At 55.6% G+C, this 14,366-nt stretch overlaps 4 protein-coding genes across 4 annotated transcripts; 2 read left to right on the top strand and 2 right to left on the bottom strand.

The window, feature by feature from the left end:
* Window positions 1-591: 591 nt before the first annotated feature.
* E0L32_008446 (uncharacterized protein) lies at window positions 592-2,481 on the top strand (the record flags this gene model as incomplete). Its single annotated transcript, XM_031143301.1, has 1 exon — window positions 592-2,481. The coding sequence occupies one exon, from the start codon at window positions 592-594 to the stop codon at window positions 2,479-2,481; it is 1,890 nt and encodes a 629-aa protein (XP_030992271.1).
* A 655-nt stretch (window positions 2,482-3,136) lies between these two features.
* E0L32_008445 (uncharacterized protein) lies at window positions 3,137-4,185 on the bottom strand (the record flags this gene model as incomplete). Its single annotated transcript, XM_031143300.1, has 3 exons — window positions 3,137-3,601; window positions 3,679-3,747; window positions 3,928-4,185. The coding sequence occupies 3 exons, from the start codon at window positions 4,183-4,185 to the stop codon at window positions 3,137-3,139; spliced, it is 792 nt and encodes a 263-aa protein (XP_030992270.1).
* A 4,372-nt stretch (window positions 4,186-8,557) lies between these two features.
* E0L32_008444 (uncharacterized protein) lies at window positions 8,558-11,772 on the top strand (the record flags this gene model as incomplete). The annotated part of the gene is made up of 4 exons (XM_031143299.1): window positions 8,558-9,044; window positions 9,105-11,236; window positions 11,298-11,374; window positions 11,424-11,772. The coding sequence occupies 4 exons, from the start codon at window positions 8,558-8,560 to the stop codon at window positions 11,770-11,772; spliced, it is 3,045 nt and encodes a 1,014-aa protein (XP_030992269.1).
* Window positions 11,773-13,194: 1,422 nt separating this feature from the next.
* Window positions 13,195-13,759, bottom strand: E0L32_008443 (uncharacterized protein; the record flags this gene model as incomplete). The annotated part of the gene is made up of 3 exons (XM_031143298.1): window positions 13,195-13,470; window positions 13,546-13,658; window positions 13,741-13,759. The coding sequence occupies 3 exons, from the start codon at window positions 13,757-13,759 to the stop codon at window positions 13,195-13,197; spliced, it is 408 nt and encodes a 135-aa protein (XP_030992268.1).
* Window positions 13,760-14,366: the final 607 nt, after the last annotated feature.

Here is a 14,366-nt window from a genome sequence, read left to right as displayed (position 1 = left end):
GCCATTGACATTGTCCCATTTTCTACAAGCTGCTTACGGTGGTCTACATTTTCACGAAGATAGGAGTTGGAAGCTGGAAGGCCCCGAGGTCATATCTCAATTAAAAAAATATGTGCCTCCTTAGCTGAAAGTAGGTACGTTGGATTCCTTTCCTGGCTGCTCTGTATGCAATGGATATGATAACATGCTAATACCGCCGGTTGATTAGCGCACGGACCGCAGAGCCTAATCAACCCCCCTGCTCCAAATTGTCGTCCCCTTTCTGAAAGTGCTTCCTGTTGATCAGTCGCTCGTCACTCTGGGGATTAACCTTCGCTCTTCTGTCCCACCACCACACAGACAGAACTCCGACATCGTCACAATCCCAGCCCAGCTGCAGAGTAGACAGTCTTGGGCTTGGCGAAACCATGTTCTTCCTCCTCTAACTCTTTCCCCATCTGTGATTCCTTCTACTATTTCCTTGCCACTCTCGTTAGAATCCGCACATAGCTCGAAGAGCGCAAGCCTGGGAAGCACCCTTCCCTTCGGCATCCCAACTCGCAAACCACGATATCTCCTGGCTCCGACGTCCTATTTCAATAGAGCACCGAGATGCCTAAGCAGCACGTTATTTTCGGGCGGCCAGTGCCCCGCATATCCTCCCGTCGCATCTCGCTCCTCCTCGCGGCCATCTCCATCTTCGCCATCTTCAGTCTAATAATCAGCCTCCCGAGCGCCATTCCTACCGGCCCGAGTCTGTCCAAATTCACCGATCACAAATTCTCCATCCCCAAGTTGAAGGGCAGTTCGAAATGGCCCAAGGTCTTCAACCCTTTCAAGCCCCCGGCGCACCCGCCAGCGAGGCAGAAGAACGACACTGACGGCGAGTCCTCGTGGTACTCCAACTGGAGGTGGCTTTCTATCCCCTTCTCCTCCACAATCACCCTCGATGAGGGCCGCTCGCTGCTGCCGGACCTGCAAGAGCGCCCTCCGATCTACTGCTACTACGACACTACGGTGCAAAAGGATGCCGCGAGTAAAAACGCCGAGAGCGCCCTGCTGCTCACATGGAGGCGAGCCTGGTGGTACCACGGCTTTAGGCCTGTTATCCTCAGTGCTGCAGAGGCTATGAACAATCCGCTGTACGAGGAGCTCCAGAGGATGGAGATGGAATCCTCCCTGAAGACCGATTTGATGACCTGGCTCGCCTGGGAGAACATGGGGGGCGGTCTGCTGTCCAACTACCTTGTTCTGCCCATGAGCAAGTACGATGACCCCTTGCTCACGTTTCTCCGCCGCGGGGAGTACCCGTCCTTGACCAGGTTCAGGGGCTTAGACAACGGCCTTTTCGTGGGTCCCAAGAACGAGATCGCTTCCGCCATCAAGCTCGCTATGCAGAGCCACGAGATCAAGGCTGCGGGCGACATCATCTCTGTCTTGCCAGTGGAGAAAGAAGGGGATCCTTTCACCATAGATAACACGCCCGAGTCGCTTGCGTTCTACAACGCCAAAGCCCTAGAGAGGAGATTCACCAAGCTTGGCGATCTGATTACCAAAGACCGAGCCGCAGGGCTGAGGTCTCTGAACAAGCTCATCAACGCACACCTGCATACCACCTGGCAGAACACCTTCCCAGATGGCATTGCTGTGCTGAAGCCGGTTCCCAAGCACACGACCAAGATGATTGAGCCTGCCTGGGATCTGGCCAATCGCCTGGCGCAGTGCAACGACTCGCCAGCTCCCTCGACCTGCCCGCCAAACCAGGAGAGGTGTGTACCCTGCGTGTCGGCGAACGTCAAGCTGTACACGCCTGCCTTTTATCGCAACAACACATCTATATACACCATCGGCACTGTGCCTCACCCCTACACATTCCAGACCCTGGCGCACATGAAGGAGTCGCTCGACGTTCCCTGGGTCCGGCGCAAGTCAGAGCGCGATGCCTGGATCATAGCCGTGACCCGCGACATTCTCGGCGATGGCATGGCCGGCGGCCCGCGCCTTCTGAAGTTCAAGGAGGCTGTCGCAGGCCCCGTGACGCACACTCATTCCCTCTGGGTGGAGGCAGAGCGAGGCATCCCCGAGGACATCGTGGACTGGCACTTTGGCTTTGCCGTACCGCAGCTAGGCGAGGGTCTGGATAGCGGCAGGTCCGAGACGCCCGTGCCCGGACCGGAGCGCAGGCCGCAGCCCGAGCACGACAAGGCTGACGGCCCCATCGCGGATCCCGAGGAACTGAAGCGCGAGCCCGCTCTGCTGGAGAAGGCGAGGGCGATGGGCCGAAGCAAAGACAAGCGCGACGTTGCTATCCGCAACGCCGTCGAGGCCTGGAACCTCGCGGACACGGAGGCGTGGCGGTTCGCGCGGGCCTTCTTGGCGAGGAGCCAGGTCGAGAGGACCAAGTGGGAGGAGGAAGAGGCCAAGTACGCCGAGGGCGTGGGCAGCGACAAGGGCCACGCCAAGAGCAAATGGGGTAGGTGGCTGGATCGGGGCTCCAAATGAGTAGAGCATGCATGCCCTCTTGTATCAACGTTGTTTTGTCTGTTTTTTATTATTTTTGTGCATACACACCCACCGGAGGATGTTTCTTTTACCCTAGCAACCGAGGATCATGTATGATCTTGTTGCAAGCAGGGCAGACCGGGCATGGGAACGGAGTTTTTGTTATAAATAGAGAGGCCAGGCTAGTAATACTGCACCTGTTTTGTACAGGATCTGTCAAAACCCCATTTTGATTCTGAATCCATCTCATCTTGTCGGTTGTGCCGCCGGTCGAACCAAGAAAGGTTACACGAACATATGCATATGATCACGTTATTTGCAACGGTCCCTGGATTCTTGATGAAATGCAGATCATATTGAAGCGGAGATGTTGAATCCCCCAACAGCACAAAAGAGAAAAACAACTGAACAGAAAGCAGCGGTAGTAGAAGTAGTAGGGCGAGCAAAAAAGGGGAGTGGAGGGGAGGCTTCGGATCACGTCGACACACAACGATTCCCCCCATCAATGTTGAGCAAATGGGGGAAAACCAGGCCGTATGCCCCCTCCTCGACGACCACGGTTGATCCACCAGCACCTCCTTCCCTCCCTCCCTCCCCTCCCCTCCCATTCCCCGGCTGAATTTTCAAACCATCAGCCTCGCCCTTTCCTTCGCATCTAGGCGCGGACAGTATCGCCGCCCATCTCGCCGCTCAGCTCCCGCGACGTGGGCCCGCGCCTCGTGGCCGCCTTGCCGACGCCGTTGGTCGGCGGTCCGACGCCGCTGTTGTGCTGAGACTGGGAGGCGGCGGCGGCGGCGGCGGCGTACGAGAGCAGGGCGGTGCGCGCGGCGTCGACGACCTGCTCCGCGTGGCGGAGGGCGTCGCGCAGGGCCCGGGCCGTCGGGTCGCTGTCGTTGTTGTCGGCGGCGGCGGTAGCGGCAGCACCGGAGCTGGTGCCGTTGTTGTTGTTGCTGCTGTCGCGCTCCTCGAGGAGCTGCCGGATGTGCCCGTTGATCCAGGTGCCGGCGAGCTGGTCGCGGGTCATCTGGCCCGCGCCGGCGATGCGGCCGCGGCAGGAGGGCTTGGCGCAGAGGCAGTCGAAGGGCTGGGCCATGTGCCATTCGGTCGAGGGGTAGAAGAACTATATGTGTTTTGGGAATGCTGATGGTGAGTTTGGGGGGTCTAGGGTTGGGGCTGGGACGGAAGGATGCTACGGACAGTCAGTTCTTCGCCGGCTTTGAGGCCGTTGGGGCCGACGATGACGTTGAAGTTGCCTGTGTCGAAGATCTAGAGACGGGAGGCCCCGAGGTTCGGTTCCGTATTAATCACATTGTTTCCGGATGTCGAGGGGGAGGGGGGATAAAAGAGCACAGACTCCGGCTCCCAGGATCTTTCTCGCGCATCTCTCTCTCTCTCTCTCTCTCTCTCTCTCTCTTTCTCTCCAGACATCTACGGGTAGGGACTGACCAGGGATGGCTCGCAGGAGTGGTTGATGTACAGCAGGTCGCTGTTGAGGTCGAGGTGCTTGTCGCGGCCGTACTGGACGGTGGCGTAGGTCGGGCCATCGGCGACGGTGCAGGGCGGGAAGTCCAGCTTGGCGAAGAGGGCAAAGGGCGGCAGGTCGACCCTCGAGAGGCTCTTGGAGGTGAACTCGGCCTCGTTGACGATGACCTCCTGGATGTCAGGGTGGGAGGGCTGGACCCAGTGGGGAGTGAGCGGTGCCATGGTTGATGGACTAGAGGTTCCCTTTCCGTGGCGTGGTTATGCTACGGATGTCTGTGCTTGTTCGTGCGTCGTGTGCTTTCCCTCTTTGGATGGGCAAGATGAGGCAATGTTTTACTTCTTTTTTTTTGTCTGAGGATTTACTGCGGTGTTTCCGGGACGTTTGCACAAAGAGTCAATGCCACATGGGAAAAAGAGCGCAAGTGTCACTCTCGGATACTGATCCTCTGGGATGTGGAGAGAGCTTCTCCCTACAAGCATTCGACCGAGGTGTGTGGGGTTTCTAGAAGGAGGCTTTTCTTATGTTGTAGCCTCCGGGCCGAGACCGTTTGCACGCAGGCGACTCTGGTCTGTCTCTCGAACAAGGTTGCGCTAGGTAATACCTCGATGTCAGAGATAGCTTCAGCCCGTGACCCGTCCCACTAGCCCTGCCAGTCCGGTCGTGCGTGTTGTGGCTTTGACTCTAGGTATTCTTGGCTTCCAAGCCCTGACAGTACAATACTTGTACTTGTGCTCCTTGGGCCATTCGGAGGCTTGTGATTCCTCTACTGATATGCGCGGGGTGGTCCTTTGCGGGGCGAGAGTGCTACACACACACACACCTTGGGCATTCCCTAAACTTATAACTAAGCCTCGGGACCCCGGGAAACCGCCTGGCTTTTGCCCCGGGCCAGGACCTGAGCCCGCCCTATCAGAAAGTTCCTGATTGCCGAAGTGGGTAAGCTACACAAAAGAATGCCAGGGCGAGGGCCAGGGGGGGGGGGGGGGGGTTACGGTACGCGCGCCAACCCAGGAACGGATCGATCCAACGTCGCCGCCCCCGTCTTGATGTTGCTGCAGACGCACGTAATCGGTCGAAGCACAGCTGAAACCCACGGATGTGGGAAGATAGTTAAGCCCACAGGAGCGGACCCAAGGGTTCTGCCGTTCCATAACGTGGTACCGGAGGCGGATATGTCCAGGTTTTTCCGAGTCTCTTTGGGAGAGACAGCGCACCTGAGAGCCGAGACCGAGTTGCAGAGCCCGGGAAGCTGTACGCGAAGGAATCGCAATCCCTGCACGGTGCTCGATTGGACCTAACGCAGCCCACCCAATCCGGTATCTCAAGTGCGATATGTGTGAGAGGAGTAGCAGGGACAGGGCCAGATCCAACAACACCCTCAGCATCAGCATCAGCATCAGCAATCCGAATGTCAGCGACGCGCACCACAGGAAACCCGACACGGGGGCCATTCGGGAGGATGGTGATTCTCGAGATCGGGAAAGTGGCGTGACAAGCACGGAGCGCGGAACATGCCCGTGCAAAAAGGTAAAACGGGTTGCCTCCGAGAGGATGCGGCACGGCACTCCTGACGACGCGCGCTGTGAAGCCTGTTCCCTTCCAGTCTCTCTGCCCGCCTTTTTCCTACGGGTCCCAGACACTACCGATCTGTGGTAGGCCACCGTGACGACCCGTACTAGCCGTGTGAGTTGTGATAAAACAAGTCTTGTCTTCCCACTCCATAACGTGCTCAGGTCCCCCTATTGGCGACAAACGTGGGGGGTTTTGGAGGTAGGAAGGGATGGATGGCAACCTCCTAGGCGTGAAGTGCGGAAGTGATTTCGGGCCTACCATCGTCCTGGAAGCTTTGGTCCTAGGCACGGAGGGTGTCAAGGCCTTGTCCGTTTTATCCTGCTGCGATCTGACAAGCGCACGATATCCAGTCGATATCCTGTAGACGTCATGGTGGGCAGATTTTGACGAAGACAACGCAAGGCACCGTGCAGTAACCGGTGTGCGCGGACGTGCAGCGGCAAGGCAACCGAATCCATATTGGCCTTGGATGTTGCGATCATATGCTCGGGAGGTGACATGCTCTCGACGTCTGCGAAGCTGCTACGGGACCAAGCGTCATGCTGATTGACTGGCGAGGAGTGAGTGGGAGCATGGGGAAAGGTCAGCTGGCCTCCCGGGAGGGCACCGGGAGGGAAGGTTCCATTCCCTGCTTTCGACCCGTCTCAGTGGATGGTGAACCGTTGATACGGAAGGCGAAAATTGGAATCTGTGCGCTGTAACCTCATATATCCCCCATCATGGGGGCCCGGTCGACCTGTCAGAGGGCAGATCGACTTGGAGTGCACACCACCATCCTTTCCGTCGATCAAACGGCCAACAGGGTGGGTGCCACGTGCAAGAACAGCGACCGGAAACCTCTGCAGCCTACGGGGCGTGATGGTCGTCTCACGGAGCAAATGGAACAACATGACAGGGGACGATCCAGGCACCACCTCCGCACCATTCTTCTTTTTTTATCTTTTCTGGCGATTGCCCGACGGCTCTTCACGGCTCCTGTAGGCAGTCGTGGTGGGGGGGGGTTCGAGCAAGAGGGAGGGGGAGATCAAAGCTGCGAGATGTTATATACCAGGAGTTCCTTGCCAGTCTTCCATGTGTACTTGACTCTTCTCATAAACGAGGTGTCGAGGAGCTTCCAGGCCCCTCATGCTACTCCGTCGCTCCAACAACTTTCCAACCCTGGATCCCCATCACTACACTTGAACTTGTAAAGATTCAGAGACTGGCCCTCATCCCAGGAGCCCATCTACAAGCCACGATGGCCGCTCAACTCAGTCGCAAGGACGACAACCCCCGACCCAGGCCTCCGCCGACGCCACCCATGCCGAACCCTCCTATCCCGGATGATCTCCAGTGACGCTCTAGGGTTTGGCTACCATTGGGCACAGCAGAGCCGGTCTCTTGTTTCTGTCTGGCCTCTTTCTCCAAGCCCGACACATGATCGACATCGGCTCGGGCCGTTGCACTTACGAAATGCCGACTTGCCGCACAGGCATACCCGAGGTTGTTTCGAGGACTTGCTGGCAGTCACCCTGCAAAGAGAGGCTCGTGAGCCAATATTGGATATCAACACATTGACTTCGCAAGGGCAGCTGTTCTCAAACAACAAGCGGCAGCACCAAAGTTGGTGAGAGGAAGCGATATCAATTTCGATGGACAATTTGGAGCTCGGAAGAGGGGCGCAGCGTGAGATATTTGAATGCGATGGATGATGATGATTTTCTAAGCCATGGCGCTGGGCGGCATATTGGCTTTTCTTTGCTTGACAATGTTCTTTTACGGGTTGGTGTTTGATTCTCATCTCTTGCCTACTGCTCTGGCCAGCATAGAGGGAGACTGCTTTAAGACAGGAGTGTTGCTCAGGAGACACAGTCACTTGTCCTTTGGACTTGGATGTGTGATCTGGCACGTCTTTTTTTTTATATATATGCGGTAAAGATAGGAGGTTTCCATGTCCAGTGGACTATCGAGACTGAGATATACAATTGAAGGCGCAGGGATGGGACATATCGTGTATGCTTCGAACCTACGAGGCTATGACAGTTCTCGCACGAGGAAGGTATATGAGAAAGACTGGGCCTGGATTTGCTGTTTGGAGCAAAGGAATGAGCGATACATACACACGGCGCAGAGATAACGCAATTCCAAGCATCAACCTGCCCAGAAGTTCACGGTCTTGAAAGAGTGTTGTTGCTGTTGCTGTTGCGCACAAAAGGCACCCGCCCTGTCCTCCTGCTGTCTCTCCTCTGCTCTCTCCCTCACCCTGAGATCAGTCTGCAATTCACATCAAGGCCGGACGCGTCTTTCACTTTCCTTTTCACTTTGTGCCCATCTAGGCTGGTTTGTCAATTTAGTCGAGTCACTTTGCGCGCTTGATTGGATTCAGAAGTCTTGATTCCTCCACCTTTCCATCCACCCTCTCACCGACTGCCTCCACCATCTACCTTCTTTCCTCACCACCCGCTCCATCTCTTCTGGTACTTGACCTGTTACCATTCCACGCCTCTCCTCCCTCTGCACTTTTTCAACCTTTTTCAGGGCTTTGTTGTTTTCCTTGCGGATATCTATCACTGCACCCTGGCTTTCCCCCTTGATCGACCTCGTCTGTCTTCTCCTCTTGCCTGGTGCTAGTATTGGTCTCTCTTTCCTGATTTCAGTGTCGAGCAATATCCACGACATCGCTGAGGAAGGAGCTTCTCTTCGCAGACCCATCGAGGGCTGGCACTTGGTTCCCGCCCTCCCTGTTCCAGCCGGGCATTGTCTCATCACTCGCAAAGCCCAGCTGGACCTTGGTTCGACCGTCATACCTACTATCTACAGACTGCTTGCTGTTCGCTCCACCAGATTTGATCTGTGGCTGTCACCCGAGGCACAATAATTCTCCAACGACGATCTTTTGCGCGACGCAGGACTGGCAATCTGTGCCACAGACTGTTTTTGGTGGTAAGTTATCATTCTCATCTCACTTCCTCATCACCTCCTCCTCACTTGGGTCAAGGTCATGCCACATGCCCCCTTGTCCTCAACATACAAGCTACCTCCATGCCTTCAAGAAAGAAGACAAAGAAGCTGCTCTCGCAGCTCTTGGAGGCCCAGGACTTTGACCTTGTCGTCACCAGATTCGTGTGGATGGAAGCAAAATACCTCCTCCGTATTGGCAGACGATGCGCCATGGTCAAGATCCAAACAGATCCCTATTTCATCTGCTCCAGGACTGTGGACCGAGAAATTATCCCAAACTTCATCATATCTCAACTCGAGGCTCAAAAGCTTGCTAATCCAGATGCTCGTCAGATCCCGTTTACCCCGATACTGAACTTCATTGCCGTCAGGTCTCCAGACGACGGCCCGGCTTTTCCAACTTCGTTCCAGTGGCAGTCCCGAGAAACCCACAAGACACACTTCATATTTGCCTATATCGACTGCAGAATGCCCTCTCGGAGCTACTCTGTTCAAGAGTTGCTGAGCTTGCGCGGTCGCGACGTTGCGTCGGACCTCAGGGCCCTAGCTGACCAGGACGAAGAGCTCGGTACGTAGGCTCCTTTCCGGGCTATCATGTTGGAGCAAGTGACACTGACGTTGCCATTAGCCAAAATTACTGCTCCTGCCAATTCTCGAGCGCTGCGAAATCCTTCTGAGGCTTCTGCCCCGAAAGCCCCTGAGCTACTGCCGACAATGGAGGACCAGAAGGAAACCTCGGCCTCCGACTCCGAGGAATTGCTGTACAAGGGCTACGCATCCAAGCTGGCCGCTTCCAAACCTGCTTCTCGCATCGCCTCGAAGTTTCTGGCCAAGACTGGCACTCAGCCTCATGTGGCCACCCCGGATGATCTTCTTCCTCAGGCCGAATGGATGTATCGTGGCCGAAGCGGCTCAGAGATCGCTGCTACAGAGCCCCTTTCGGCTCCCACTGGCCTGAACGCGCAACAGAGCGAGGGCTTTCAGCGGTTCTACAAGGCCGTCTCTTCTCCCACGCATGTGAGAGTGACTGCGGGAGGCCGCATTGTGCCGAACCATCGCGGCCCTGGCTCGCCAACGTCGAAGCGGGCCAAGGACAAGGAACCAGAGGATGAAGCTTCAGCCAACGATGCTCCCCAGGAACATCCCGGTATCTCGGCTGAGCAAGGCCGCTCGGTGTCTATGGTTGCCATACCTTCTCACCTCTATCCTCCTTACCACCATCCGCACTTCGGCCCCCTCAATCCGCCCATGCCCATGATGCCCATGCCGATGGGCGTGAGCATGCCGCCCGGCTTTCCATTCGCTGCCCACGCACCTGCGGAGAACACTGGCGCGGCTTCGTCTGCGAGCATGTCGAAAGAGCCGCAGAACAAGGAGAATGATCCCGGTCAAGCCCCCGCCTTGTCGGATGCTGATCAGGGAGACAGCAAGATCAAGATCTCGCCTCCTGAGCAATTCGATCACTCTAAGCCCTTTCTCTACAACGGCCAGCTAATGTACCCTATGCCACCGTCTTTTGCTCCGCCAATGGGTATGCCCCCCATGATTCCTCAACCGTACATCGGAAGCCCGCGGGTTCCCGTCTTTCCTGGTCCAGTCCTAGGTCCGGTCCCTCCAGCGGCAAGTGCTGTTGCTCCCCCTCCAGGCTTTGGTCGTCCTCACGGCATGCTGCCACAGTTCCCCGGTATGAGCCCGGGCTTTCCGGGACCTGTCCACCAGATGCAGCCGCCGCATGCTCCTCCCATTTCATCGATCCGTCCCAGCGACATTACCTCGAAACAGATCGAGTCCCTTCGCCAGGCACTCAAATATCACGAGGACCAGCTTCAGTACAACAAGCATCAGATCGACGAGAAGGAGATGGACAAGACCATCCAGATGCTCAAGTCGCAGATCGAGCATTTCCAAACCTTACACCGCAACCAGTTGGTGTACGAAGACAAGTACTATCCTAAGCGGGAGAAGACGCGCGAGGAGATGAGCAAGTCTGCCACTCCCACCGCGCCGGCCTTCATATCTTCTCAACCCGGCTCAACCGAGCCAAAGCTAGGCAAGAAAGGAAGCAGGGAGTCTCTTCGCCCAGCTGAGGGAATTAACTCCAGCCGCAGCAATGAGGCGGCGCTGCATTTCAGCGATCGCGGAACTTCATCTCAATCTGGAGGTAGTCAGGGTTCGAAGGCTATTTCCTACGACGCCGCCCTGGCTGCGCCTTTCAGGCCTCGACACACTATCATCGAGAATCACGGCGCCGGAAAGAAGGATGAGGCCATGGAGAAGCGGCCCATCGCTAGTGGTGAGCAGGGATACAAGTCGTCTTCTACCGCGTCGACAGACGGCTGCCCGCAAATTTCCTCCAGCGACATGGCTCTTCGCAACCTGAAAGTTGACGGGGACACTATTGCTGGCATACCGTACCTGATTGGAGTTCTCCCCTCTGGGGAGGACCTATCTACTACTCATGGCCAGGACTACATATACAAGCGGGAACTGACTCAAGATGAGGAGCGTTCTCGCTTTCTGTACTGGGCGAACGCCCCTGCCTCGATTCGGCTGGGCCTTCCAAAGTTTGATGGCAAAGATTTCTATCCTCTCTCACCCAACCCGACCTCGTCTGGTCGAAGCTCTTCACAGTCCATGCATGGCCGCGGCAGTCATTGCAACAACACCAGAGTGAATGACCCTTTCCGCCCGTTGACTCCTACTCCAACTAGCCATGCTACTGGCTCCACGGCGGCCTTGAGCAAGGAGAACACACCTCCTGTAGGTTATGAACGCCATGCATCTTGCCCGCGTCGTTGTATTTGCTGACGATCCTTGCTAGCATCCTGACGATCATCGAGTCGATAGACGCACCAACCCCATGAATGTCAACCCTCGCAAACTTGGTGAGAATACCGGGTAAGGGGTTTACTTTGTACTTCCTGAACGTGTCTAACGCATGTTTTAGTGCCAGGATTCTTCACAATGTACTAAAGCGTGGTGCCGCGGGCAGCAATGATGCCCTCCCCAGCACCCTGTCTTCTGCGACGGCCAAGGGATTTCTGCCTCAGTATGCGGGAGCTGGAAGCCTCCTCAGCCCGGCCTATGCCACATCTCGCCCGCAGCAGCATGTTGAGAATAGGGACGCGCTTTCGGATGAGGATGTCGTCCTGAACTTTATTGAAGCGAGGGCTAAGAAGGATCGTCGTCAAGTCAACGACATCGGCCCTGGTTCACTGGAGCAGCAGTTCCGCAACCTTGCCATCGGCGATGCCAAGGACCGCTCAGGTCGTCCAGCCCAGTGGGAGGGAGCTTAACTCGATTTTGCTCGACATCATTCTCTTTTCATGTATTATACGGCAACGACCACCACGTATTGATCCCGGCAGCATGCTCTTATTTCGGCAACTGTACCAGAGCAATCATTCTTCTTGCTTGGTGTGTCCCTCGAGATATCCGATTCATTTCTTTTTTTTTTAGGGTTTGTCTTGTGGCGAACTCATCGGTCTCGGAGACATTGTTCATGGCTGAGAGGGATTGGAACGGGAAGGAAAAAGTATCATGGACTTTGTTATTCTCTTTTGACATGGATCATTGATGGATGGAGATGTATAATGATTGCCCATGTACGGGCCTTGCGCGCATCTCCTCGTATCCGGTAGTTTTTCTTATTAGAGACTATTAGATGAATTCATGTCTTGTACACTACGTCTCTGAGTCCACGCGCCGCCTCATGATAGATGGTGTGTAATTTTCTAACGGGAGCAACTGCGCAGAATTGATTAGGAAGGGCAGATGGCAATGGTGATGAATTTCGAATGCATTGTATTGATATCTATCGGGATATCTTTCTATGGAAAGGTTCCATGGAAAGGATCCTGAACGCTTTCCAAGGGCGAGTCTGCTCTTACAGTAATGCATGTGCCTCACCATCAAACTATCAGCCTCATTGATCTCACAATCTTACGAAGACAGTCTGCAGGCGAGAGCGAAGGAGCAGGTGATTATATGCTCCGACACTGGGTTCACTCTTCGCCAGTCGTATACCTCGAAAACCATCGGTCTGAGTGGTTGACGCGGAGATATCCTAGCGGTATGTACATGTCATTCTCTACGGTTTTGCATGCTGATGTTACCTTGGGTTGGGCGTGAGCCGTCATAAGACGTGTGCCTCGCGACGATTCGTGACGTCGGGCTTTCAGTCCAGGCCCAGCCCCTTCCTGTGCTCAGTCGAGAGCGGAGCATACAAGCTGGGGAGCCAGCCTGCGTCTACGATGTTGGTCTTGGGGTGGAGAGGACGGGGGAAGGGCAAGGGAAGAAAATAAGAAAGGGGGTATGAGTGCGTGGCTTCGGGAGGACCTCCCATGGAGCATTTCACAGCGAGCATTTTGAAAAAAGAGCAGGCTTTTCGTGAAATGGCCATTGAGCAACTTTGTCTCATTTTGTGTTCTGCAACTAGAAATCCGATTCGTATCCGTTTGCCGTTCCCAAAATCCAGGCAATTATACCGCAATAGACGCCATAGCCGATGCTTTTTTGAATGCTTCTCGACGAGCGCGGGGGTATCGTCGACAAGTCGGGGGGGGTTCGGCCCAACCGACTTGTTTTCTCTCTTTTGTTGTTCGTTGATCATGACCACCTCACACGCCCACAGACGAGCAGGCACAGAGCTGGGTTCGAGGTGGGTGGCCACCCGCTACCGCCGCCATTGCCTGCCGGCCGCCGCTCCGCAAGTGCATTTACTTGCTGCGGTTCTTAGCCTGAGTCTCGCGGCCGATCTTGATGCGCTCTAGGATGCTCTCGCGGTCCTTGTCGAGCTTGAGCTTGGTGATGACGACGTTGCTGGGGTGGATGCCCAGGGGGACGCTCTGGCCGGAGGTCTTCTCGCGAGTGACGCGCTCGACGTGGATGACGTACTTGAGGCGGTAGACCGAGGTGACCTTGCCCTCCTTGTCCTTGTTGGCGCCGCGGACGATGGTGACCTCGTCATCCTTGCGGATGGGCATGCTGCGGACCTGTGAGAGGGGAGCAGACTGTCAGTACAAGCCTTTGTAGGCAACAGGAGGGCAAATCTCTGGCAGGAAACGTACGTTGTACTTCTCGCGCAGCTCCTTGCTCAGGGGAGCGCTCATGATGTTGCGCCTGACGCTGGAAGGCGCACCGAAATGGGCCTTGCGCGACTTGCGGCGCGAGGAGTGAAGGGCTGTGGGAAGAAAGCTGTCAGCATTCCGTCGTGATCGTGACTGGCAATTGCCGTCCATGATGGCGAGGAGGATGTGACATACTCTTGCTAACCTTGACCATTTTGAATGATTGTGCCTGTCGACTGGGTGGAATTGACTGGTCTGGCTTTTGTCGTTTGTCGTCGTCGGGATGCAAAAGAAGAGGAAAGTTTTCAGGAAAAAAGGTGTGGGTGAAAATTAAGCGAAGGGAAACCCTTGGGTGGGCCACTCTAGCACAGAGTTGCTGTGATTGGCCAAAGAAACCCATCCGTCTCCAGCGAAGGCCCAAGCGGTAATAGGCGGCAGAACGTGGGCGGTGAACAGGAGTTTGCAGGCTCGCTTAGAGCGCACGGGCCACGGGAAGGCAGTATATATATCTCGCTCGCCTCCCGCCATTTCAGTCTCTCTTTCTCTTCTTTTTTTTCTTCATACTTACCTTGTTCGACGAGTCCGGTGATCAAGAATACTGGGCCGTAGGGTGGGAAGCCTGCATTGCACATCGTGGCGCTGACCGCTTTGGTTTGTCCTTCGGGGCCGACCCGGGCGTAATTTTTGCTGCCAAAACCTTTTCTCATTTTTTTCATTGTGCTCGTGGCTTGGTGCCATGACATGAAGAAGAAAGCCCTGTGTCCATCTTTGTCCTCCGGTTTCAAGTTGCGTCTGCCTCGTTAGATCTGGACATGCTAGAA

The sequence above is a fragment of the Thyridium curvatum genome, assembly GCF_004353045.1.
Source record: "Thyridium curvatum strain D216 chromosome Unknown NODE_56_length_292564_cov_84.152122, whole genome shotgun sequence".
Taxonomy (NCBI): Eukaryota; Fungi; Ascomycota; class Sordariomycetes; order Thyridiales; family Thyridiaceae; genus Thyridium; species Thyridium curvatum.
The sequence above is the reverse complement of the archived record's forward strand: the minus strand, read 5'-3'. Positions and strand labels throughout refer to the sequence as shown.